The sequence below is a fragment of the Drosophila eugracilis genome, unplaced genomic scaffold (genome assembly GCF_018153835.1).
Source record: "Drosophila eugracilis isolate 14026-0451.02 unplaced genomic scaffold, ASM1815383v1 contig_75, whole genome shotgun sequence".
Lineage (NCBI taxonomy): Eukaryota > Metazoa > Arthropoda > Insecta > Diptera > Drosophilidae > Drosophila > Drosophila eugracilis.
Window position 1 is genome coordinate 3,259,585 of NW_024573645.1, and position 26,430 is coordinate 3,286,014.

The window sequence follows — 26,430 nt, forward strand, 5'->3', positions numbered from 1 at the left end:
CATCTCAGTACACAAATGCGCAGCTGCCAAAGTGCAAAGTGTCCTTATAATGCCATTCATTTGCAATTTAAATGAAAGACTTTTCTTTTATTTTTTTATTCTGTTTTAAAATATATATATATATATATATATAGAGAGAGAGAGAGAGTTACAATTTTTTTTAAGTAGCACTCCCTTACGTGTAAGTAATTAAGCTGGCACGTAGCAATGCAGGTTCGTACCGTGGGAACATTCAAAGTGGCACCACGCAAATGCATTAAGCTGGTGACAGAAGCCCGCAGTTTTCTATTCATTTCATTATGTTGCCTCCCCACCTCTGATCCTTACTCATTTGCATTTTCCACAGGTTTCCGCGGGAGCAGCAAACGCTGCCCAACCATTTCTACTTCACGGACTATGAGCGCCACAACGCCGAGATTGCCGCCTTCCATTTGGACAGGTGAGTGCCAACTTTCCCAGGTTTCCCTTACTATCCTTACTCCTTCGTTCTGTTTTCCACTGAATTTTAACAACCTCACCCCTCAACCCCACCCCCTGAGGTCATTCGAGTGCATAAGAATTCCATTGCGAAATCGTTCGATCGAATTAAATCTGCCCGGGCAACGTGTAAATGTCTGGCATACTCTTATTTATTTTTAATTTAATTTTCAATTATACGTAAATATTTATGGTGAACGTTGAATGGATTGCTACCGCACCACAAAGGCGGGGAAATCAGGAAAATATTGTGCAAAATCAATTTGAAATATTCAATTAGGCAAACCAGACTGCATTCTGGCTGGACATAACCTGAATTTAATTTTGAAACAAGTAGGGAATCGCAGGGTGAAGATGGGAATACTCTTGTTGATCTATATTAGAAGGTAAACTAAAGTTATTTCTATTGAAAAAGTAATATTAACTTTTAAAACCGTAAAGAAATCTACACTTTTCCTTCTCTACAAGTTTAATTTTGAAAATATTAGAACTTTTAAGAGCCATTCCAGCCATATAAAACCCCAAGAAGTTTACCCCATTAAACTAAACATAAAAATGGGTATATAAACTCCAAATATTTCTTACAAAAACCTAACATTCCTTTGGCCGTTAATGGCTAAATTTCCCGGGCAGCGAGAGCGTTCAATTTATTTTCGCTACCACACATTTCACATTTATGGCCCCTTGAAAGTTATTCGTTTTTTTAGTGCATGACAAAGCAATCAAATTAACCAATTTGTCGGCCATGTGAACCGGTCCCTTGGCCAACATTCGGCATTCAAATTTATAACACTTTCTGGATGCCTGACCCTCGGCGATTAGAATCCCAATAATCCTGACACACACACATACTAAGGTCAGACCGCAGTCAATTTATGTTCATTATTTATGATGGCCGGGTCAAAAAATGATATAAAAAAAAATACATTGCCCGTACATACATTCAGCCTGGGGATGAGGCCAAGGCCAAAGGGCGCCATTAAATGATGTTTAAGAATATTTTACAAAAAAAATGTAGGGCAAAAAGCTGGTCTCATGTAAATGATGTGGCCACATAACACAGACGGCTATCTGCGCCCTTTCATGGCTAATTAACTCGGCCAAGTGGCCTGACATGTCCTGCCGTAATTTGGACTCGAATTGTCTGCATAGTTAGCAGCTGCTGTTGCTGCTCCTTCCTTTGACAAAACTTTGACGGCCAGGTTAATTGCCGGGGGATTTTTGAATTTAGATAAGGCGTCATAACTTGTGTAATTGTTGTGGCTGCCAAACGCACGCACATGCCACCATATCCCCCTCTCTCCCTCAACCTGTCTAGTTGGCCAACTCTCCTGTCGATTGGCTGGCCAGCCAACTCCGTAGGATTTGCCAGGGCAAAGTTCTGCCAACTTGGAGGGCCTGTCAGCTCCTCTAATGGAGAGGAGTGTAGGTGGAGGTGGTGCGGAGTAATGTGTGATGGAGTGGCTCTGGGTGGGTGATGGAAATTTACGGCATTTTCCCATTGACCCCAGGCTGCCGTCGACTGTGCCCCAGACAATGGAACATGCTTCATGTTGCCAAATAATTTCGATAATATTTTCTGGTCAGCCCGACAACGCCTCCTCCATAAATCTCATGTGAACCCTTTTTTTTTTATTTTTGTGCCAGATCGAAAGGGAGATTAACCGTGACTTGCTAGAAAGATTTTCTAAAAATTTCATTCATTGATTTAACGGGGAAATCTATTTTTTACTCCGACAACGTAATTTGATTGATGCAAAAATAAAGCTTGGAAAAGTCTCGGGTTTCACTCAATTAGCTCAATTGTTGTGCGGTTGGGTTTCCTTAAATAAACAAGGAATTATTTTCCTTATTGTATTATTGTTCCCTATCGTTTCCCTGACAACAGTCCACAAATATTTTCCTTATTCTTGATTACGCATTCCGCTTCGCACGAAAGTCTTTTTCCGTCGCCTCCACAAACCATTAAGGGAAAACTTTTTCTCGGTGAGCTGTTATTTCGTAGGATGTTTCTGTTTATGGGGGGTGCTCATAGGGTATGTAGGGTTTATAGGGTATATAGTTCATAAATTTTATTTTTAAAAAGAATTAAGAAAAAGTTTTTAGCAAAATTTCAGTTTATTTTGCATTTTGTAAAAGACTTTCCTTTGCCATAAATATTTTTGTATATTTTTTTAATATTTTAAAAAGGCACTCTTATAGTCGGCTACATCGACTTTAGCTACTCCCCCTAGACCATTTTTTTTTGGCATTTTGTTAACCGCTTTTCTGCGCCTCTTTCTCTGGTTACAGGATCCTGGGATTCCGGCGTGCCATGCCCGTGGCCGGTCGTACGCTGAACATTACGACCGAAATTTATCAACTGGCCGAGGAGAATTTATTGAAGACGTTCTTTGTTTCGCCATCGCTGAATTTATGCTTCCATGGCAAGTGCTCGTACTATTGTGACACCTCGCATGCCATTTGCGGGAATCCTGACATGCTGGAGGGCTCCTTTGCCGCCTTTCTACCCAACTTTGAGTCGGGCAATCGTAAGGTATGTATGTGTCTATCTAAGAGGCGATGACCCTCTTTGTCCCTCCTGTCCATCTCACCAGCCTAGGTAGCTGGCACTTCATCCAGAGCAGAGCACGCATGCCAGTGGGTTTTGGGGCTTGTGGGGCTTGGGTTTTTGGGGATCATGTCTTGTGTGTGTGAGCCTGTCCTGGCCTCGCCTGGCTAAGTGGTTTTTGATTAATGCACGGACCAGCTTCAACACAGCGCCAGATTACAATTTATGCTCACCGCCCCGCTTTCATTACCAATTTCGTGCGCCTGGCCGGGCCAAAATAACAAATCACTTTATTTACTTAGTCTGTAAGCTGTGAGTGTGCGGCTCTTAATGTGGCATGGTAGCTTGCAACAGGTGAGCTATGGTGGTCAGTTAAGAGTAGGTGGTAGGACATGGGCCTCTAACAACTCACTTAAGGCTTGGAACAGGGAATTTTAAATAGCTGGCTGGCTAGCGTAAGAACTCACTTTTTTAATTTGCATAATTTGTGTTGTTCGTATGCCTTTTTATCCTTTGTTTGTCCGCTGGACTCGTTTACCTTTTCAACCACCCCAGCGATCCACTTAATTCCCATCACCACTCCCATTCCCATTCCCATTTCCATTCCCACTCCCATTTTCCATTTCATTCATTCGTTTCGCTGTTGAATTAAGAGCAGAAATATTGTATCAGTTCTTCAGCGACTGGTAAAGCGTAAAATGGAATATAAAATGCAGGAACCCAGGGCCTCAGTCGTTGGCGTTAATAAATTCTAGAGTCCACTCCATCAACCAAAAAATAAAAAATAAAAAAAATGAGAGAAAACCTGAAGGGAAAAACAGGAAGAAAAAGGGACAACGGCAACAGCTTTTAAATGCAAATTACCGAAAAAATTAAAGCCCAGTCCTGTCCACTTCAGGACTTGGCCGTCTCAGTTGGCGAGCTGCGGCCATAAAAAGGGTTTATCCTCTACCTCATCCCTCAGATTTGCCGCAGCAGCAGAGGCATTTTATTTTTAGTCTATTTTATACATAGATATATATGTATATATATATATATTTTAGTATCCCTCTGCCCCGAAGCCTCAAAGGAATAATTCTCTTTATTTTCCCCCCTTTTTTTTGTGTGCGGCTTGCCCTCCAAACAGTTTACAAGTAGAAAATGGTTAAGTGTATACTTGAGATTTGGCGTAAGGCAAAACTGTAAATTATGCACAAGAGATCATTTTTCTTTCTCCTTTTTCCGCTGCCACCCTGCCTCTCCATTACCTCTACCGTTCTTCCCCTGTAAAACCTCTTTTTTACTTCTGCTGTTCAGGTTTTCTTACTTTCCTTTTCCGGCCTGGCTAAGTTTTGTTTCCCCCCGCAGCGTTGTAAACAACGCAGCAAATTTTTCTTTTTTGTAACTGAACAGAATTTTAATTAAGTTGCAAATTTGATTTGCACGCTTGTTAAATGCTTTGGGAATCCAGCTAAGAGGGATCTACGGGTAACTAAATTGCAAACGACTAAAACGAAAAAAGGAGGATAACTAAACAATTGATTAGATTAGGCGGAGGTTTAAAGGGGAATTCAAACATTTTTAACTGATTTCGTTTCAAGGTGTGGAGATGGAGAAGATTCAAATAAATTAAATGGTTTTACCTGCAGGAATTATAATTAATTACCAAATCAATATCTTTTTTAAGGGGTTTATAGTATAGTTTTATAAAGCCGCTTTTACTAAACTTAAGATGATGACTTAACAGCATTTATTAGATGAAAATGTCATGTTAGCATTAAAATAAATCGTTGCATACTTTTAGACTAAAAGACATAAAAATTCCACATTTACCAATAACATATTCTTAATCCCAAATTGGCTCTTAGAACTAATTTTAAGCCACATTTAATCTCGCCCACTAAAACATTTTAGGCTGCATATTTTGTTAAGTATTTTTCCAGCTTGATTAGTTATTTTATTATTGATTTTAGCTCTGCATTTTTTAATTAACTTTGTCATCAAAATATTCCCAAAATAATCTGCTGACTAAGCTGGTCATTTCCATAAAAGTCATTGCATCTTAAAGCTTTTTCACGAATTTATCAAGTCCATTTAACGCGCAGCTAACAAAAATTGCAAATTGCTTGCCTCACATTCTATCTTCTCTTTTTTTTTGCCGCCGCCGTCGCCCCTTTTCCATTTCCCGCTGCTCTTATAAAATTTAATTTTGCTTGATTTATGCATTTTTTTTTGGCTAAGCTAAGGTGAACAGTGGAGCTAAAGAGCGCTATGAGCGGCCCCGCTCCGCTGTCACCATGGCAGCGTTAACTTACCTGAGTTTTCTGCTTTATGTTTGCTTCTTTCGCACATTTTCTTTTTCCCCATTTTCGTTTTTTTTTTCTGTAGCAGTTTGTTGCCTTTCCCCCAGTTTGCATTTTCCGCTTTCTGTTTGCCTTGCTTTGCCTTGCACCGCCTGCTGCATTCTTCGGACCGCTAACCCCTCGTCCGCGAAAAGCGTCGGGATAGCCCCCGCGCTTCCGGTCATTACACACTCCGCCTCCGACGCCACGCCCACTCAGCATAAAACGCCCAACGCGCCGAGCTTTTATTATGCATTTTTGTGCGCTTTTCGCCCCTCAAAAAAAAAAAAAAAAAAAAATGAAAAAGAAGCACCCCTCGTCCTATTATTTTTAATTCTTTTATATATATTTCATATATATTTTTTTGTGTTGCTGCCCCGCCCGCTCCCGTTTCTGCTGTTCCTGTTCCTGTTCCCGTTCCTGTTTCTTGTTGCTGTTCCTGTTTCGTTGTTATTGTTGTTGTCGCTATTGTTGACCCCCTGACCCCGCAACTCAGGGACGGAAGGTAAGTTGCGGTGGCCGCAGAAGCAACAAACGCAAGGGGTTTGCCTCAAAAAGTTTTATTGCCCGCCTTGGCCAGCGTGCCGGGCAAATAATTTAATTTAAGCAAAATTAATTTGGCCTGCAGTTGGAAGAATTCGCGAGAAAGACAGCGAGAGGGCAGCCATAAAGCAAAATTAATATTCTCACACTGGGGAAAAAACTGTGAATGAAGTGCTGAAGTTAAGGAAAGGGATCTTAAAAACAACTTCTAGGCTATCGACGTAACTTTTTACGATCTTTCTTAACGCAGCCTTTTTCTGTTTTCTAAAAATGTAAATAACTTTGTACCTATTTTTAAAATTAATTATCTTTCGATTATTTCCCTTTGAAGGGTTAAACTTTCTAGCAGAATAACTTTTAAATCAAGAAAACTATCTTTCTCAGTGTACATTTCATCCGAATGCCAGTTGCTAAGACAGGCATAAGTCTGCCAATTTTGTTAGCTGTGTTCTGTTTGCCTGCAAGAATGTGAATTGATTTCCGGTCGTCCTTTGTTTTTTTTCTGTTTTCTCCTTAACAGCTGTGGCGGCATCCCTGGCGACGGTCCTACCACAAAAGGAAGAAGGCCCAATGGGAGACAGATGCCAATTATTGCGCCCTGGTATGTAGCCTCCAAAGAGTGCTCCTCCTCCCCTGTCTCGTGCTGCGGTTTCTTTTATTTAATTTGCATTTAAACTCGATTGAAATGCAAATGTTTTTATTGTGGTCGTAGCAGGAGGGCGGGATGTCCGAGACTGCCTGGAGCTGACTTAATTAAGACATCGCTGGCCGAGCTGCAGCTTAATTTTGCATTTGATTTTCCCGTTTTTTTCCTTAGGTCCGGGATATTCCACCCTACGACGATGGCAGGCGGCTGTACGACCTTATGGACATGGCCGTCTTTGATTTTCTCACTGGCAACATGGATCGTCATCATTACGAGACATTCAAGTGAGTATTGGGTATTGGATGGGTTGAGGGACACGGGCTCTTCAAGGGTTAAGCCGGATGTAGTGCACACTGCCTCCCCTCGAAGGGGGTGGGAGGGTATGTGTATGTGTCCTTGGCATGGTAACTAATGCGATCGGTTTATTTCCGCACACATGGCTTTGTTGGCTTCCTGCCTCCGTATCCTTTCGGTCTGCCTTTGGCACGTTACGTATGCGCCCCGTGTGCGCCTAAGCGCCAGCATTTGCCAGGGATATGCCAGCACCTGCATGCCAAGCAGCAGCCGCCGATGAGAGCCAGATGCAGCAGCTGGAAAGATATTTCCAGACCGCCTGCAAAAGGTTGCAAAACATCTCCAGCTCTTTGTAAGCCGCCACTCCAACGCCCACCATTGCCTCGCATCATCGATGCCGGCGCTTTAGAGTCTGGATACCAGGTGCCAGGTGACTTGGCTAGGCTGCTGCTGCTGCTGCTGCTGCTGCTCCTGCTAAATTGTTTGTTATGCAAAAGCGTTTGTTGGGCTTACGGCGATGTCATCGCTGGCACACAGCTAACACCTGCCCGGTATAGTGGGCTCCCTCGTCTCTGGGTTCATTCCTGACTTTCCCAGAGGAAAGACAACATCCCATCTCCCTATACACTTCTCGCCAGGCAATTATGCCACGCCAATCTGCCAAGGGAAGAGGCAGCAGCAGGACTTGGCCTGGCTGATTGCCGAATTCACTCTAATTTGGCCCGGCTTTCGTTTCCATTCCAGGGTCTATGGCAATGAGACGTTCCCCCTGCATTTGGACCACGGACGTGGCTTCGGGCGGCCCTTCCACGACGAGCTCTCCATCCTGGCGCCCGTTCTGCAGTGCTGCCTGATACGCAAGTCGACGCTCGTCAAGCTGCTAGAGTGAGTATTGGCTTTAAGTCTGGAATTATTAGTTAAGACTTCCCTGGAATTTTACTATTTGAAAAGGAAAACTTTAAAGTTATTTAAAACTCTTACCTTGACCTTTAAACTCTTCTTCAGGTTCCACAATGGCCCCAAGCCGCTGTCGCAGCTGATGAGCGAGTCCCTTAGCCAGGACCCTGTCAGTCCGGTGCTTTGGCAGCCGCATCTGGAGGCCCTGGACCGGCGGACCGGCATCATTCTCCAGAGCATACGGGATTGCATAAAGCGAAATCCGCCAGGCGAGGTGGATGGTTCAGAGGCGGATCTCTCCTCGTAGCGATGAGGAGAGATTACAGAAAACAACAACAAATCATCCTAGAGCATTAGCTTAAAAAACCCCCCCTTTAGCTGTTAGTCGCGTGTCCTGTGTATGTTGAAACTGAAAAACAAAACAATTAGCGTTAATATTGGTGGCAAACGGTCTTTGAAAAAGATCAGCGTCCTAAGTGAAGGAATCATCCCCGTCGCTCGTGTCTGCACATACCAAAAAGAAAAAAAAGAGGAAAAACTGAGGAAGAAGGCCAAGAGCCGAGAGCCGAGAGCCAAGGGCGGAAATGAATGCACTCTAATCTCTATACTTTCACCTAGATTGTTTGTCGGGCAGCTGGAGTTAAGCATTGATTGGCAATGAAAATTGAGTACCTCTCCCTTAAGAACCACCCACCCTTCTCCCAATCGCACTCCCAAATCAAATCGAGCACTATCTTACGCTTACAGTGGGTGCCAAAAGTAAACAAAGACACTGAGTGCAAACAACCTGAACGAGGGAAAGTCGAAAAATAAAGAAAAACTAAAATACAGGGCGAATCTTAACATTTTTGCCAGGAAGGAGGAAACTTGTTCAAAAAGACTATAAAAAAGAAACATAAACAACATCAAGAACTAAAAACTAAAAACTAAAAACTAAACAAAAATTGAAACTATTTTCTAAATATTTATTTATAATTTTTTCATAAATTTTACGACTTTTATGTGCATACACAAACACATATACCCCCTGACCCCCGCCCATTCTCAAGAGAAAGTTGTTGCAAGTTTAGTTTGTAAGTTGACCTAACTTTAGGATCGATATCAGGCGTAGCTTTATCCGATTCCAGGATCGTCTCTTCTTAGTTAGTCCAATCAGTTCCAGCGAGAATCATGTACTTCACCGTGTGCGAAAAGTGAAACCAACTACTGTTAAAGCAAACTAATTATTATGATTATTGAGTATGCATAGCTAAGTTAATCTTGTTTTTATTATTGTAACGTTTTTCAATTGTACCTTGTGTGGTTGAGATATACGAGTAGATAACATATTGATTGGCCAAGAGACGGGTGTGTGAAATGTATAGTGTGAACACTATATAAAGTGACAGCAACAACAACAACAACAACAACAACAAAATTGTGTTAGAATTAGTAAAATTTTAGTGAAAATTTCAGATGTAATTAATAAAAAAAAGTACCAAAGAAATTGAAATGTGTTTTTGAATTTTAACGGTTTTAAGGTATTAAAAAGTAAGTTATCGAAGCTTTGGCTTAAGAGAGTGGAGGAACTACTATTTACTCTTCCGATATATCAATCAATCGATCGCTACTCAATTGAGAGCAGTATTTAGTGTGCTCTCTGGTACTTCGCTCAGCTGGAATAGCAGCTAGTGGGAACAGTTTTACTCTTTGCCTTGCTATGTTTAACAGAAATGTTATCTAACAGTTGCGAAGCCATTTCACTGTTGCTGCTCTGCCACTGAAGCTACTCTTCTGCCGCTGCTCTGCCACTGTTAGAAAAAGGTAGTATTTTAACATTTCTGTTAGAAAAAGAAGAATTTTACTATTTTGATAGGAAATATAAGAAAGATAAGTAAAATATGGAAATTATATTACGATTAGGATGGGATATTATCTCATGAATAAGTGGGGAATCTGGACGGATCTACTCCCCTGAGCATAAAAGATCATTAAAGGAATCTCATTCGCTGGCGCTGTTATCATTGTTTTGGTGCGCGTGGGGGCCTGCGTCAATGGCCTCCCTAACTGGGAACAGTCTTATCAAAGCTCTCTCTTTGCTCTGCTGGAGGGGCCGCTCTACAAAGAACCACCATATGTACCGGCTACCTAGCAGCTGTTGGGGTCAGTTTCCTGATAGCTCCAAACAGAGCACGTTGTGTGATTTCTTTTTTGTTCTCGTCCCGCAGCTTTATCAATTAAGAGCCCCAAGTGAGTTCGCTGATGAATGGTTGTTTACTTATATTTTTTTTGCCAAATTGAATTAAATCTATAAAAAATATATAATAACTGAAAGCAAGACCCAGGCTGACAGATCAAGTGTTAAGAATACCAAAACGATTATGTAATCGCTGGGCGGCAGACAGCATTCCAATGTCGAGTGACTGACTGGCTGGCTGGCTGGCCGACCGGGAAATTATTGTTTATTTGGTGTTAGATCCCCATTGGCCATATCAATTATTTAAGGCAGTGCAACTGACGTGTCTCAACGTGTAATGTAAATGAGGATGCGATTCCACTTGGGAATCTTGGCTTCGGCCATCCATAAAAGGAAAAACAGAAACGCCAACATAGAGAAACCTTATGCAAATATCCGAGCTAATCAACTTGCAGAGAATGGCGAACCACCACACCGTTGTTGACCTGCGCTCGGACACCGTTAGCCAGCCCACGGATAAGATGAGGCAACGGATGGCCAACGCCATCGTTGGGGATGACGTATACGGCGAGGATCCCACCGTCAACGAACTGGAGGCGCGGACAGCGGCCATTTTCGGCAAGGAGGCGGGCCTCTTTGTGCCCAGCGGCACCATGGGAAATCTACTGGCAAGTGAGTGGCAACTACCATGGCTCGTAAATAAACTCCGGCCACCGGTGGTCTCTGTTAGTGGATTTCCGTAGTCCAAAAAGGGGAGGGCACTTTGGGGGGAAATCGCTTATGTTTATTAGTTTAAACCGAGGCCAGTCCCAGATTACACAAAAGCCAAGTTAGGGGTGGTCGGGGGTGTGTGTATACCAGCTAAAAAGGTGAAGGAAACAAGAAAGCAGAGCTCATATCATGCATCAGGTACATTATCGTAAAGGCTAAGGGCAGCCATAAACATAACATTAATTTTTATAGACTTTAATATTAGACGTGGACGTGTGCCACAGTCGAAGTTGAGCTCAAGGAGAAGGAAATCCCCCAGAAGGATAAAGGACCAAAGCCCAAGGAGCAAGCCAGGAGCAACCTGGGCATCGCAATCTCGAGTAATTTATGCATTCGCTCAAATTAATATTTCTAATGGAATTTGAAGTTTGCATTTCATTCAAAAAGAAACTGCACTCAGACTTCCGATTGTGCTAATTTTTCACGAGGGTTGCTCATTAAGTATGCGGCCATAAAGAGGAGGAAATTCATGAGAATGCTTTATGGTTGGAATATTATTTTTTAAAAAGGGAATTTTATTGGAAATGTGATCAAGTACATGGTGAAATTATAAGCTAGCATGGAAAATCATCATAATAAAGCCTTGATAGGCGCTATAGAGACAAACATTTCCTTATCTTAACACGGTCAAGTACACTTCAAAGCTAATCGAAGATCAATTAAGGGGAACAGGTGTTAAATCTTTTCGTGGCTGTTGGAAACATTTAAATGTTATGACTTTAAAGAAACTTCCGGAAACTAAACAAAGACTTAAGAGAGGTCTGTGACATAAGCTTTCTTAGATGATAAAACAGAATTCAGATTTAGTTTGAAATCCTTTAAAAGATGTCACCAAATTCTCAAAGTAAGTTAAGAGTCAGTGCAAACAGTCTTACCAAATTGCGTGTGGTTGAATCCTTGATTATACCAACTCCTAAGCCAAGTCAGTACTTCAATGTTTCCCTTGACATTCCTCTATCCCCTCCGCAGTTATGGTTCACTGCCATCGCCGCGGCACGGAGGCCCTGGTCGGCGATTTATCGCACATCTTTCTGTACGAGCAAGGTGAGAACAGCAAATACACGCCATACCCACCGACACCAACGCCAGAGCGTCTTCATTAATCACGTTTAGGTGGAGCCTCGCATTTGGCCGGAGTCCAATTAGCCACTCTGAAGAACGAACAGGATGGCACTTTCAGCCTCCAGGAGCTGCGCCGCAGGATCCGACACGATGATTGCCACGAGCCCATCACTTCGCTGGTCGTGGTAGAGAACACCCACAACATTTGCGGCGGCAAGGTGGTACCTCTGGCCTTCCTGGACGAGCTGGCCGCTTTGGTGCGTCAACCGGGCGTGGGCACTGGTAACGCCCGCATTGCCCTTCATATGGACGGAGCGAGGGTCTTCAATGCGGCCGCCGCCTTGGGCGTGGGCGTGGAGCGTATTTGCCGCGACTTTGATTCGGTATCTATCTGCCTCAGCAAGGGCTTATCGGCCCCCGTGGGATCCGTGTTGGTGGGCACCAAAGCCTTCATTTCGGAGTGAGTGTTTGACCCACGCCCACGGCATGAGTATCTAATTCGCCGCTTGCTAGGTCCTTATTTGCTTTCCCCAGTTCCGGTTACTTCAATATAATTACGGAAATTGCTTCTTAGTTCAAGTCCATTTTTAGGACTTCTTGACAATAATAATTTTAGTCATCTAAAAATATTTCATAAAGGTTTCCCTCACTTTCTCTTTCTGAATTAACGTATTCAAAGTTCATGATTTTTAGTTAATATTAATAAGTTTCTGTCCTATTACCCAATTTCAATCATCATTAACACCCGTCTTCCCATATTTAGAGCACATCGACTACGCAAGGCCTTGGGTGGCGGCATGCGGCAGGTGGGCATCTTAGCAGCAGCCGGCCTTGTTGCCTTGGAGGAAGTGGTTCCACTTCTGGGCAAAGATCATGAGCGGACCAAGAGAATCGCCCAAGGCAAGTGCAAAGCACTCCTAACCTGATTGCCCACTCATAACAACCTGTATCTGTATCTCCCCAGCTATTTACGAGCTGAAAAGTCCCAACATCACCGTGGATCTGGAGACTGTGCAGACCAACATACTTCTGGTGGAAATTACACAACCCAAGCTGACTGCCAGTGAGTTCTCCACGCGTTTGGGAACCATTGAAACCGGAGAGGTAGATGCCGGAGTGGCGGATAAAAGTGGTGCAGGAATTGTGGTGAAGGCCAGTGCCAGGGACTGGGCATTTGCCAGATTGGTGCTTTACCACCAAGTGGACGACGAGCAAGTGGAGCTGGCAATCAGGAAGCTGAAGTACGTCATTGGGCAGTACGACCAGAGATGGCCCAGGGCCTAGAGTTTTGTGATTCTTTTGAATATTACTAAAAAGACAAACACACAATTAGATTTCGCATTTTGTCGTTTAATTAAAGAGATAGAGGGAGCCAGAGAGAAAGAACTCAAATTTGTATTATTGCCCCTTGAGTGGGTCCGAGCTGCGTTTACATTCACGCATGACCGCGCACCGCTCTGATGGACATCCTGCCGGAGTCCAGCACCCTACCCTCCCCATTTAGCTGCCCACCTCCTCCCATCATCTCCGCCAGAAGTTTCCCTTGTGTGTCTGCATGAGTGCCCGGCTGAATGAAATAATAAAATTATTTTTACAATATTATTGTCAATCCAGCGATGTGCTCATCGATTTAAAAGCCTGCACAGGATGCTCCTCCATCCTTGGCGGCAGCAGCCATCGGACAGTTGTGATTTATAAGCAAACTTATCGCCGGCGAAGGCGGAATGCGCTCAAAATGATTGGATGCCGTGGAGATACTCTCGGATCCTGGGTCCCTTACAATGGATTAGAAGGGCAGTTGGGCTGACTGAATGGCATCATGGCGAGGAGGCGGGGGCGGAGTTTTGGGCATTGAAATGTTATATTTTATAAATTATGCTATGCCAAATGAAACGAAATTCAATTAGAGAAATTGCTGAAGCATTTGATAAATTGAAATTGAATTGACTTGGCCAAAGTTGCTCTTTGTCTGCGCGCCTCTGCTTTTTTGGGGCTCCAAAAGATTTCTGGCCGGGATTAATATGTGTAAGGGAAAGTCATCTGGCCAAATGGCAAGTAATTATAGAGAAGGTTGATTTTCCGATCGACTTTCCCACAAAACTTGCACTTGGTGGAACGTACAACAATGAATTCGATTTGTGCCCGAAAGTATGCAATGTGCTCCATTAAAGAGCCACTTTTCAACTCTCCCCCAGCAGAAAAGCACACACACGCGAGCTTTGCAAGAGAGGGAGATGGGTACAGAGAGCCAGAGTGGGGGCAGTCTATAAATAGCTCCTAGACATGCGACGTTGGGTGTGAAAATGTGTGTTTGCGGTATTGCTTTTAGCCCACCGCTCCATCATCATCATCATCACCATCATCGTAGCAACAGAAGTTAATAACCCACCCTGAAGATTCACAAAACTCCTCAATTTTAACTGGCAACCCATTGCCGTAGCTCTTGGACTGGTTTTAGCACGCTCGCTCGCAACATGTCAGGATGGCCGAGCGGTCTAAGGCGCCAGACTCAAGGCATTCAGCTTTGCCCTTCTCAGAAGGGCGTTGTGAGCGTTCTGGTCCTCTCTGAGGGCGTGGGTTCGAATCCCACTTCTGACAAAGATTTTTTTTTTATTTTTTTTTTTAAATAAAAAATGTTAAAAAAACTTTCGCTGGGATACCTTTCTTATAAAAGGGTATTTAGAACTTTAAATGTAATGTAATTATATTATTGATCACCTTAAGGGTCTAAAATGTATTCTATTTTTCTAAACTTTTAGGTAATATATCAACTTTTACTCTGTTATGAAAATATATTCTTTAACTTCCAACCACCAAAACTGATATTTATCATTTGCAAAAGCTTGCGTTACCAAAATCCCAGTTTTTAATGCAATTAATTTTCCGCAATTATTAATAATTGTATGCGAAACGTAAAATCTACATCCACTTGCTTTTCGCTTATTGCAAATGTAAAACTTTGTTGTATGCATTTTTGAATTATATTTAAACTGTTTTTAGTTGTGCTCTTGACATAATTGCATGTCCTTTCTGTTTTGTAAACATTTAATAGCATTTGAGGCCAATTAACGTAATTACATGGACCGGTAGACAGTTGTGCAGCATGCAGTATGCAGCATGCAGCAGGCAGTGCATTCAATTATGTGGCACACGCTCTTTTCCCAGCCGTTTAAACAAATGAATTGCTTCTAATGAAGTATTTAAGCGCACCTTTCTGTCCAGCCGTGTGTGCGATTTAGTTAAAGTTGAAGTAATTTAATTATGCATTTACACGGTCGACATGTTCAATTAACTAAAGCCACGTTACGTCGACGCTGGCATTAATTTCTGGGGATTTTCAATTCAAACTCGCCTCTTAATGGGCATTAGCATGTTTATTATCGCCCCGAACGGCACCGACTTTATTGGCCACGCCGCTTTATGGCACGTGCCGCGTCTGCCACGATTGTATGGAGTTTTGGGGGTTGCCTTCGCATTAAAATGGGTTTCATATGCGCGGATACATGATGAATAGCGCAGCTCCTTAGCTCCTTGGCCCAATAAAATATGATGGAAAAACGCCATTCCCTCATTATGCCAACCGGGGATTGGCGTGTTACACTTTTCGCCACCCGAAATGACAATCTGTCATGAAATAAAGTCGTAAACCCTCAACCCCCCCCGCTGAAAGGAACCAAGGAGCTGGCAGGGATTGTTCTTTGTCCCTGGCTAAATTGAAATTTGCATGAAGTCCAGCCCGCCACAACAAAATGATTATTCAATTTCAATAAACGCCCTGAAATCCAACCCGGAGATCTTCAATGCCTTTTCGTGCCTTTCAACAATGAAAGGCATAAATTTAAAGATACAACGTCATATTGAAGGATGAATGTATCATGTTTCATAACAACATGTTATGGCAAAAGGATGTTTTTAACGTGCTTTTAAAATGTTATTGCTGCTACACAAAACATTTGATTTACAACAAAGCTATGTTCCTTCATGTTTTTTAGAGTCATGCTTCACTTTGAACTCTTTTCATCGAATGTCCCGCTTGTTTGATGGTTTTTCGGGTGCTCTAATTTAATTAATTGCATGCGCCTAACTAAAGTCAAACAATTTCCGTATTTAATCAACGAGAAAGCAAACGAATGACTCAGAGACCCAGCGTCAAAGGCGAAAGAAGAGTCGGCCATAAAGGATACTGGATGATAGATGCGGGGTACTGGGCGGTTGGTGGGTGGTTGTAAGTCATGCGAACTCATTTCGAAAATTAAGCAAATGTGCTTAAGTATAGGTGGGTTTGTGTCTATATCCACAGTGTGTGTGTGTTTGCTTTTCCCTATTTTTCCCTCTTTCCTCTCTGCAATGTATATATGTGTTTGTGTGTGTTTTTGGGGGGCGTGGCTGGGTGAGCATAACGTGATTGCTGCCAATTTCACAAAGCAGCAAATTGATGATGAGCTAATGCTTTGAAAATTATTGGGAAAAAATATTTAATAGGTTTACGTCGGGCTCAAGCTGTGTACAAAAAAAGAAAGCTTTCGAATGAGTGGAGAAAGTGTGACGACTTGGAGGAATTCTCATTGAAGTTTGGGGATGTTTTCCTGGTTGGAAAATTGTATTTTCAAAACTGATTCACTTTCCCTTCTTTTGTAGATGATTTATTGAGAAAGAGAAAGTGTAAAATATTAAAAACCCACAAAAAGTTGTTAATTTTGATAAGAAATACTTGAAAATGGAAATTCATTAGGGAAACCCAACACTCAACCTCGTAGAAGAAAGAAATCACCAAACCGCATCATTTTGGTTTCTGGCTATCTGCAAATTTAAAACGATTGCGAATTATCAGGGATGTTCCCATGAGTTTGGCCAGGCCCCAAGGGTTTTTCCTCTAAGCGATACCCATTGGGATACCCGTTGATAACGCTTATCGCAAGATTACGCCAAGAGTGTTGTCATATAAAAGCATTTGAAACTCGGCCAAAAGCAATCAAACCTAAGCGAATTAACATGGTCAACGGTATTGCTATTTTGTTCCTTTGCGGACTGGGACTAGTCGGTGCTGACCAGTTAAGGGAGGAGCTCCAGTCTGTTCATCATCGTCTTGGACTTCTCCAGGCAACGCTGCCCAAGAATATTGACTATGATAAGATAGACACACGAGCTGTTGCTACTGATGACACCAAATGCCTAGAGGATATGGCAGAGCTCTTTAGCGGGCTGAAATCGGGCAGTTACTGGGCACTCAAGAGTAAGTGAGATTACATAATTTAATTTGATTTTATAACTGATACATTTTGAAATCCCTCAGTGCTTGATTCTTGGGGTTCCCTACCCTCGGGCCTGCTTTATGGCACCTTTTACAATCTCGGAAACTTCGATGAGTGTCTCAGCATTCATCAAGAGATCAGCAGCAGTCAAACGATCCAGGGCAAATATTGTTTCCTGGCTGTGCCCCTTAAGGATGTCCTGGACACCGGTATTGCTTCCTTGGAAAGCATGCAGATCAAGATTGCCTCATGTTTCCCGGCTTCCTGTTCGGCAACTCAGATGGAAAACTATGCAGGGCAATTATATCAAAATGTATTCAACTTGACAAAAAGTGTAGATATAACCATTGATGAAGAGGGTTGCCAAACAAGTGATCCCGAGCCCTGGGATGGCCTTACGATTTTCACAGTGTAAGTTAACAGGAGCTTAAACTATATTTATAATATTTAAAATTTAAATTGCAGTGTGATTCTGTCTGTGCTGACTTTAATAGTAGGTTGTTGCACTTTTTACGATTACTTTCTGTGTGAAAATCAGAGTAAGTTTTTCTTAAGAAAATCTAAAAGCAAAAAAAAAAGTTAATTTAAACTTTTTTTTTTAGAACAACTTCCTGCTTTGGTAAAGATCATATCAGCTAGGGCCAACTCTCGAGCTCTTTTCCGCCTTGTAGATGGCACTTCCAATCCCAACGTTATTGACTGCCTCCATGGAATCCGCTGCATGTCTCTCATTTGGGTGGTTTTTCTACATGAACATATGTACTCTCTGATATCGCCAAACATCAACTTTACTTACGCGCTTGAAGTAAGTTTATGCCTTAGTATTTGCATTAACAACTCACTATAAAGTAAATATTTATAAACTTTTACAGTGGCTGGAGAAGCCCATGGCAAGTTTTTTCGTTCATGGTTATTTCTCAGTGGATTCGTTTCTCTTTATTGGTGGCTTGCTAGTGTCCATGACTGCTCTGCGTACCATGGAAAAGTAAGTAAACATATTTACTTATTTTAGTTTGATAATTTAATTTGTTAATTTGCTGCAGGACCAAGGGAAAACTAAATGTTCCAATGATGTATGTGCATCGTATTATTCGCATCCTTCCCGTCCTAGCTATGGCTATCTTGATCTACGTTAAGCTCATGCCAGTGGTCAGTGGTGGTCCTCTTTTCAAAAGTGGATTCCATGGCAAAGAGCAGTGTATCAATGGCTGGTACTGGGACTTGCTTTTCATCCAGAACTATGCAACGGAGAGTGTGGTTAGTACCTCTAATGGTGACCTATCTCTTTCAATATTAAACATACTTCCTTTCAGTGCCTCGATCAATCCTGGTATTTAGCAGTGGACATGCAACTGTATATCCTCTCCCCACTCCTCCTGATTGCCCTCTACAAATGGGGCAAGAAGGCGGCCTTTGGCATTGTTGTACTTGTGGTTTTGCTTTCTGGTTGCCTGTTTGCCACCCAGATGGTCAATCATTACTCGATGAGTATTAAGTATGTCCTTGAATAGACTTGATTTGACAGTCACTTTATTGAGACCTTTACTTTGCAGGAATGGCGGTGGCGATGATGAAGCCAATTCAAAGTTGTATTTGGCCACACATACACATGCTGCTCCTTGGCTGATTGGATTCCTGTTCGGCTACTTCCTGCACTTAAATCGTGGCAGGAAGTTCGAGTTGAGTCGTTTGGTTGTTTGGTCTGGTTGGCTCTTCAGTCTGGCCATGATCTTCACCTCGATCTTTGCCCTCTATCCATCTGGAAAGTGGAGTGCCCCCCCTCTGTCAACTGTGGAGGAATCTGTTTACTACACCTTCACTCGTCTGGCTTGGCCCTTGGCCATGTGCTGGGTGGTTTTCGCCTGTATGCAGGGTTATGGCAGCCTGGCCAACAGTTTTCTTTCCACTCCCTTGTGGCAGCCACTCTCTAGGCTCTCGTACTCCGTCTTCATTTGGCACATGTTCGTCCAGGAGGTTAACAGCCGGAATGTTAGGACCAGCACTTACTTCTCAACTTACACAGTGGTGAGTTATAAACTTCGTCGGAATTTAAATTTTTGGTCTTTAACTTATATGTCTATATCTTCGTAGATGCTCAACTTTTGGTCAGACTTTGGGATCAGTCTCGTCATGTCCTATGTTTTGTATCTGATTATTGAGGCACCAATCGGTGGTCTAGATGCTCTTTGGAGACCCACTGGCAATGTGAAACCCCCTTCTGCCGTTCAACCAATCCTAACTTCCGTTGTGGAGCACAAGACTAATGGTGATGAAGCCGAAAGTAAACTCGAGGCCCGAACTGATTAGCATTTTTATTTTTAGTTAGTTAAATTTTGTTAGCTAATCTATAAGTTGAATTGATAGTAAATATAAAAACATATTCAAGTAAACATTTTATATGGAAACAGATTTCTTAAGAATTACGCTTATTTTAAGGCAAAGAAGTCACTCAAGTTGAGATTATGAACATGAAGAGCGTTTACTTTAGCCTAAATAATAAACAATATCAAAGCTTTTCTTATGGAAATGTCTATTGTAGAACATAACCGGGGTAACCGTTACCCCACATTAAGTATTTCCTAATCGGCTGTCATATTTGCAGATAACGCTTATCTAAAGGTTGCCATTTGCCATATAAATCAGGGTATACGGTCTGAAAGCTTTCAATCGAAAGCGAATTATAATGGTTAACGTTATTAGCGTTTTATTGCTCTACGGATTGGTCGTAATTAGTGCCGGTACGGATTCTAATTCTGATGGCCGGAAAGAATACGAAAATCTTAAACAGCTTCGGCCGCTGGGAGTGGAATTTTCTGAGTACTTTCAAAATGTTTCACTGGAGAACTTCGGCTTCTCCGACTCCAAGATTGCTGGAGAAGATGACGTGATATGCCTGGCGCAGTTAGCAGCTCTAATGAATGGACTATCTTCCAGCCAGAAGTGGGCATTAAAGAGTGAGTGATTCCAAATAAGAAATTTCCTACAATAAAAGTGCTAATTTCGGTTTTCTATCAGTGATAGACTCTTGGGGTTCCATACCCTCTGGACTGTACACCGGCAATACCATTGACCTGGGAAACTTTGATGAATGCCTCTCAATAAGTCAAGTAATTGGGAAACAGAAAATAAGTGGAAAGTATTGCTTTCTCATAACCAGTGGTCTAAGAATTGCAACTTGCTTTCCGGCCTCATGTTCATCTACACAAATGGAGCCCTTTGTGAAGCAACTTTTAGAAAAGATACTTAACTTTAATACCTCCAGTTTAAATATGAAAATCAGTGACGAAACCTGTCAAACAAGTGAAATTGAATCTTGGGATGCATTGACTATTATCACCATGTAAGAAAGCTCGTAACGTATGACCGAAGTTGGTTTAACTTTTTTGATTTAAGTGTGATCTTGTCTGTGATGAATGTCCTTGTGATATTGGCTTCAATTTTCGATTACTTCCTGTGGGGGGATCAGAGTGAGTTCTTAAAGGATTGCTGTGCAGATAAGTTTTTAAGTCAATGTCTTATTTTTTAGAAAATATTCCAGTTGTGGTTAAGGCTTTTTCTGCCAGGGCCAATTCAAGGACACTCTTCCGTATTGTTCCGAACAAATCAAACCCAAACGTGATTGAATGCCTTCATGGCATCCGCTGCATGTCCCTCATTTGGGTTATCTTCTCCCATGAGTATATATTTACTTTAACCGCACCAAACATAAATACGGCTGAAATATGGTCGGTAAGTATAAGTTAACTTAAAATATATTTATAATTTTGTAATATATTTATTTTAGTGGGCCGTGAGACCCTTTGCCAGTTTTATACTACATGGATACTTCTCAGTAGACTCTTTCTTCGTCCTTGGAGGGTTGTTAGTATCCATGATTGCTTTACGTTCGATGGAGAAGTAGGTCTATCAAGTGTTTCGTAAAACCTATTCTAATATTGAAGTTCTTTGCAGATCTGGTGGAAAACTAAACCCTTTTCTGATGTATCTGCATCGGTTAATACGCATTTGGCCCGTCGTAGCAATGGCCATTCTTATCTATATGAGAATGATGCCAGTGATCAGTGGAGGACCAATGTTCAAGAGCGGCTACCATGGCAAGGAGTACTGCGAAAAGGGATGGTTCTGGACCCTGCTCTTCATTCAGAATTATGCAGTACTGGATATTGTGAGTATTGTAATATAATATGTAATCGTTAATCAGATTCGTCATGGTAACTACTAAGAGATAACCTGATAAATACTCTTATCAAAATGTTTAAATGATAATGGTTGATAATAATTAGATGGTAAATAATGATAGAGATTTTCTATTTATAATATTTTAGTGTCTGGATCACACTTGGTACTTGGCAGTAGACATGCAGCTTTTTATCATCTCACCAATCCTCTTGATTGCTCTTTACAAATGGGGCAAAAAGGCAGCTGCTGGGATTGCAGTACTTGTGGTTTTGCTATCCGGTTGCCTTTTTGTCACTCAAATGGTTAATAACTATTCGCTGCTTATTAAGTAAGAGTTCCCTGTTTAAGTCAAATGTTGTGTTTCTAATATATATCTTCACTGTTAAGAAATGGTGGTGAGGACGACGGGATTCCCAACCAAAGGCTGTACTTGGCCACCCATAACCATGCTGCCCCCTGGCTCATAGGATTCCTATTTGGTTATTTTCTTCATCTGAATCGTGGAAAAAAGTTCCAGCTGAGTCGACCAGTTGTGTGGTTGGGTTGGATTCTTAGCCTGGCAATGCTCTTCACCTCGATCTTCGCTCTTTATCCAGCAGCACAGTGGAGTGCTCCACCTCTGCCTGTTCTGGAGGAATCCCTTTACTACACCCTTACCAGAGTGGCTTGGCCATTGGCCATTTGCTGGGTGATCTTTGTTTGCATGCAGGGTTATGGTGGTTTGGCTAATAGTTTCCTATCATCTCCCTTGTGGCAACCATTCTCAAGACTCTCCTACTCTATGTACATTTGGCACATGTTCGTCCAAGAGGTGAACAGCAGAAATGTCAGGACTAACACATACTTCTCGAACTACTTTGTGGTAGGTTACATAAAAATATAAACAAAATACAAGTGATTTATAATTTTCCTTTAATTATTTCTTTAGATGGAACGCTTTTGGTCTGACTTAGGATATACAGCACTGATGTCCTACCTTCTGTACCTTCTCATCGAAGCTCCTTTATCTGGATTTGAAAGTTGTTTGCGGCCCCAAAGGTCATCCGCTGTTGCTAATCAATCGAATCTTATATCTCATAAGGAAGTTGAAGAGACGAAAGATCCCGAAGATTGTAAAGAGACTGAAACAAACCCAATGACTGTTTCCGATCCGCCCAAATAAAGCAAAAAGCACGAAAAGAATAAATATTAAAACCTTTTTGCAAACTATTTTCTTTAAGTGTTGGTTCATTAGCCGTTTTATAAAAGTTCAATATCAGGCGGCATGATAGTAAATCAACATAACGATTAACGCTTTTTGATAACAATTACTACTACCGAGAAGCTTAACTGATTGCTCATATCGGGGAAGTCGGCGAGCTTAAAATGCGAAATAAACTGTCTAGATGTCTACTGTTATTTCGTTCTAATCTTATCCCCAGATTACATATTAGACTTCTGCGAAATAAAACCGAAAACAGGTGCTATAATCGGTCAATCGAGCTAGAATGGCCAAAGTTGTTACTATTATTTTCTTCTGCGGAGTGGTTCTCGTTGCGGCCGCAGATCCTAAGGATATAGGTCTTTTAAAGCAGTTCCAGCGATTAAAGCAGCTTCGTCCACTGGGCATAGAGTTTGCAGAACACTATCAAAATGTTTCTGGCAAAGATTTGGACTTCAACTTTGATACAGCATTGCCAAGAGAAGGGGAATCAATGTGCCTGGCTGACATGTTACTACTGATGCAGAGTTTGTCAGCTGGAAATTATTGGGCAATGAAAAGTTTGTAAATTTATTAGAAATCGAACTTTCGTTTAACATTTACATTTTCAGTGATCGATTCATGGGGTTCCATTCCTTCGGGACTCCTGTATGGCAACTTTTATGATTTGGGCAACTATGATGAGTGTCTCAATATCAATAAGCAGATCTCAAGCAGTCATTCTATTCAAGGAAAGTACTGCTTTCTCTCGGCTTCGTTAGGCGGAGTACTTGGAATTCCTGCTTTGGATGTAAAGCCAGTCAATATAGCAACTTGCTTTCCTGCCTCGTGTTCTGCTGCCCAAATGGAAGGATTAGTGGGGAAACTTTTTCAGCAATTTTTTGGCTTAAATTCAAGCTTAAGTATAAATGAAGCCACTTGCCAGACAATAGATGGCAAGCCCTGGGATGGCTTGACAATATTTACTGTGTAAGTTTAACTAAAACCGTCACCTTTACAGAATATTCACTTTATACTTCACAGAGTAACCATATCCTTGATGTTTTCTGTCGTGACTTTCTTCACTCTATACGACTATTTTCTGTGTAAAAATCAAGGTGGGTATCCCAAAAATTGGCTTAGTTTTGGAGTTCATTTGAAAGTATCTTCTTTTTCCAGATGAACTTTCACCTCTAGTTAAGGCCTTCTCAGCTAGATCTAACTCCCGAGTTTTGTTTCGCATTGCTGAGAGTAAATCTAACCCAAATGTTATAGAATGTCTGCATGGCATCCGTTGCATGTCCATTATTTGGGTGGTTTACTCCCATGTTAACTTGTATTTTAGCACCATGCCAAATATCAATCTGGCACATGTGTATACGGTAAGACAATACGCTATTTAAATATAATTTTAATAATATTATTTTCCCTTCCAGTGGGTAGAGAAACCTTTCAGCAATATTATCCTACATGGTGTATTCTCTGTGGATTCATTTTTCTTTTTGGGTGGCTTATTGGTGGCCATGATTGCTCTGCGGTCAATGGATAAGTAAAATATTTTAAATGCATATATTTTTATCAATTTAAAGTAATTATTTTGTAGAACCAAGGGCAAACTTAATGCACCATTGATGTATCTTCATCGTTTGGTACGAATTCTACCCGTTTTGGGCATGGCCATCTTGATCTACATGAAGCTAATGCCCCTGGTCTCAGGTGGCCCTCTTTTTTACAGTGGCTACAGTGAAACCAAGTCTTGTGAGAAGGGCTGGTTTTGGACCTTGCTATTTATTCAGAACTATGCCACAACGGATATAGTAAGTTAGAATATTAACTACTCAGGAAAGTTACAAATTTTTACTATTTTCAGTGCCTTAGTCATTCCTGGTACTTGGCAGTGGACATGCAGCTGTATATAATCTCACCAATTCTGCTAGTCGCTCTCTACAAATGGGGAAAAAAGGCAGCGGCAGTTATAGTTTTGCTTATTGTCCTGCTATCTGGTTGTCTGTTTGCCACAATGATGATTAACCATTACACTTTTCTGATCAAGTATTTATTAGTCTAAAGGATTATTGGTTAAAGTCTTTTAATCAGTTTGTCTTCTCCAGGAAAAAAAGTGGCAACGATATGGCTAACCATAGGCTTTATCAGTCCACCCATAGACATGCTGCTCCCTGGCTGATTGGCTTCCTGTTTGGCTACTTTTTGCATCTTAATCGGGGCAAAAAGTTCCAGCTGAACAGATTGACAGTGTGGTCTGGATGGAGTATGTGCCTAGCCCTGTTCGGAACATCTCTTTTCGCTCTTTATCCGGCATCCAAGTGGGGTGCTCCAGCGTTGTCCACTTTGGAGGAGTCCCTATACTACACCCTCACTCGATTGGCTTGGCCAATTGCTTTATGTTGGATAGTATTTGCCTGTATGCAGGGTTATGGTGGTCTGGCTAATAGTTTCCTGTCATCTCCACTGTGGCAGCCACTTTCCAGGCTCTCTTACTCCGTTTACATCTGGCACATGTTCATCGTGGAGGTGAATTGCAAAAACGTTAGAACGAGTACTTATTTCTCGGACTACACAGCAGTATGTTTTATCCTTACTTTAGTGTTGAAGTTTATTATTACTAATTTATATATATTTTCTTATAGATGCTGAAGTTTTGGTCTGATTTTGGCTTCACTGTTATAATGTCTTATGTGTTTTACCTTATCATAGAAGGACCGTTGGCAGGATTTGACAGTCTTCTGAAAACAAAAAACAAACCTAGCGTAGATAACGTTAGAGCTTCTTCCAGTACAAAGAAGACAACTGAATAAAAGAGAGATCGTATATTAAGAATACAAATATTATAAAAATAATATAATAATATATAATATTTAAGACACATTAAGAGATATTTTAATTGGAAATCAATGAATGAATGAATCCCAAAGGTGATCAAATCAAAAACAATAAAAACAAGAGTGATATATAATTTTGGCAAAAGTCAAATAAAAACCATCTTAAATAAATTTCAATTCAAGATTTGTTGGCTCTTCATTAACTTGGTTCATTTCGGTTGTTTACCTTTTTATATCCTCTAATTTACAAGTACTGATAGGTGTATCTAAATCCAAGCAGAAAGTTCCCCCAAGTTCTGAAGGACTTCGATCTAATCTTTATTGATGAAGTGAATTCTATTGAAATTATAATGAGTTTATAAATAGGATCCCTGGAAACATTGATGAACTGTCGCCAAATGATTATAAAATTAGGAAGTCACAATGACCGTCTGTGTTGTTGACAAATTTATTACTTATCAGTGATTATGATAAGACCCTAAATGGCCCACTAAGTACTACGGAATACGTAGTAATTCAACCCTATCGGTCGTTTTCATGGGAATTATACTTCTTTCGGCTTTTTTTAATGACTTTGACGAGTGGCAACTTTTTTGTTACTATCGTAGGTTTTGCTTATCACAGCTGATTGAAAATATTTACTAATTTTATTACCAAAGTTGGTAGCCATGGTTGAGTTATTAACTCTCTAGGTGATTAACCGAATCTAAGATAAAAGATTCGAAAACCGTAAGAGAAAAATCTGTATCTGCTGGCCTTAAAGATAGTACAAAGGATATTTTAAGATCGCGGCTGTCGATTATTATTGCTCTGTTTATTTGGATTAACTAACGATTCTCTTGAAAAGATTCAACAAGCCCCTAACTTCACAACTTACTTGTACAAAAATCTCAAGAGCCGGTGCTCTTGGAAATGTTTGACAATCTAAGAATCGTTGTTTATCGCCAGGTGGTTTAATTCTGAATAAACTACGGCTGATAGTCACTTCAGCGGAATTAAACCTTTTATGACTCGATTAGTTCGCAGCCACTCTGTAATGGTATATAATAATAGGTTTAAACGTTGTTTGTGACATTATTTTAAATTCTTATTAAAAAATTAAATGTACAATATGTATGGAAATAGTGTTGGGTAAGCCGCTGAATATATATAAATTTCTAGATAAATATTCAATACATACTTTGTCCGTTATCTATAAGAGAAATGAAAAATCTTACATAAAATGTTTAAATGCATCGAAT

The 26,430-nt window shown here is 41.2% G+C and overlaps 5 protein-coding genes and 1 non-coding gene across 9 annotated transcripts in view; all 6 read left to right on the forward strand.

Moving 5' to 3' along the window:
* Positions 1–9,215, forward strand: part of LOC108116625 (extracellular serine/threonine protein CG31145) — a 68,646-nt gene extending 59,431 nt beyond the window's left edge. The window contains exons 11-17 of one of the 2 annotated variants that reach the window (XM_041819514.1): positions 347–439; positions 2,770–3,013; positions 5,846–5,854; positions 6,413–6,493; positions 6,710–6,822; positions 7,577–7,717; positions 7,838–9,215. In XM_041819514.1, the coding sequence (XP_041675448.1) occupies positions 347–439; positions 2,770–3,013; positions 5,846–5,854; positions 6,413–6,493; positions 6,710–6,822; positions 7,577–7,717; positions 7,838–8,036 (880 nt within the window). In that variant the 3' untranslated portion in view covers positions 8,037–9,215. The remainder of the gene's footprint in view (positions 1–346; positions 440–2,769; positions 3,014–5,845; positions 5,855–6,412; positions 6,494–6,709; positions 6,823–7,576; positions 7,718–7,837) is intronic. The other variant, XM_041819515.1, reaches the window with a different exon arrangement.
* Positions 9,216–9,871: 656 nt separating this feature from the next.
* Positions 9,872–13,067, forward strand: LOC108116718 (probable low-specificity L-threonine aldolase 2). Its single transcript, XM_017228739.2, has 6 exons — positions 9,872–9,958; positions 10,361–10,577; positions 11,646–11,720; positions 11,790–12,198; positions 12,502–12,638; positions 12,703–13,067. The coding sequence occupies exons 2-6, from the start codon at positions 10,364–10,366 to the stop codon at positions 13,020–13,022; spliced, it is 1,155 nt and encodes a 384-aa protein (XP_017084228.1). The 5' UTR covers positions 9,872–9,958; positions 10,361–10,363; the 3' UTR covers positions 13,023–13,067.
* A 1,147-nt stretch (positions 13,068–14,214) lies between these two features.
* On the forward strand, positions 14,215–14,336 carry Trnal-caa. The gene is made up of 2 exons: positions 14,215–14,252; positions 14,292–14,336. It is a non-coding gene; the product is annotated as a tRNA-Leu (tRNA).
* Positions 14,337–16,730: 2,394 nt separating this feature from the next.
* LOC108116575 (nose resistant to fluoxetine protein 6) lies at positions 16,731–19,327 on the forward strand. Its single transcript, XM_017228516.2, has 9 exons — positions 16,731–16,971; positions 17,032–17,401; positions 17,456–17,529; positions 17,593–17,795; positions 17,863–17,975; positions 18,034–18,244; positions 18,304–18,485; positions 18,544–19,015; positions 19,082–19,327. Exons 1-9 carry the CDS (start codon positions 16,731–16,733, stop codon positions 19,295–19,297), a joined length of 2,082 nt encoding a protein of 693 aa, XP_017084005.2. The 3' UTR covers positions 19,298–19,327.
* A 346-nt stretch (positions 19,328–19,673) lies between these two features.
* On the forward strand, positions 19,674–22,378 carry LOC108116573 (nose resistant to fluoxetine protein 6-like). 3 transcript variants are annotated; one of them, XM_017228514.2, is made up of 9 exons: positions 19,674–19,944; positions 20,006–20,330; positions 20,384–20,457; positions 20,517–20,719; positions 20,775–20,887; positions 20,942–21,155; positions 21,316–21,497; positions 21,557–22,031; positions 22,098–22,378. In XM_017228514.2, exons 1-9 carry the CDS (start codon positions 19,674–19,676, stop codon positions 22,329–22,331), a joined length of 2,091 nt encoding a protein of 696 aa, XP_017084003.2. In that variant the 3' UTR covers positions 22,332–22,378. The 3 variants fall into 3 exon arrangements, with proteins under 3 accessions (XP_017084003.2, XP_041675439.1, XP_041675438.1); XM_041819505.1 differs by having other exon boundaries at positions 21,593–22,031; XM_041819504.1 differs by having other exon boundaries at positions 20,942–21,143.
* Positions 22,379–22,656: 278 nt separating this feature from the next.
* LOC108116534 (nose resistant to fluoxetine protein 6-like) lies at positions 22,657–25,165 on the forward strand. The gene is made up of 9 exons (XM_017228472.2): positions 22,657–22,930; positions 22,982–23,339; positions 23,394–23,467; positions 23,529–23,731; positions 23,786–23,898; positions 23,953–24,166; positions 24,220–24,401; positions 24,461–24,932; positions 24,998–25,165. The coding sequence occupies exons 1-9, from the start codon at positions 22,657–22,659 to the stop codon at positions 25,163–25,165; spliced, it is 2,058 nt and encodes a 685-aa protein (XP_017083961.2).
* The last annotated feature ends 1,265 nt before the right edge of the window (positions 25,166–26,430 follow it).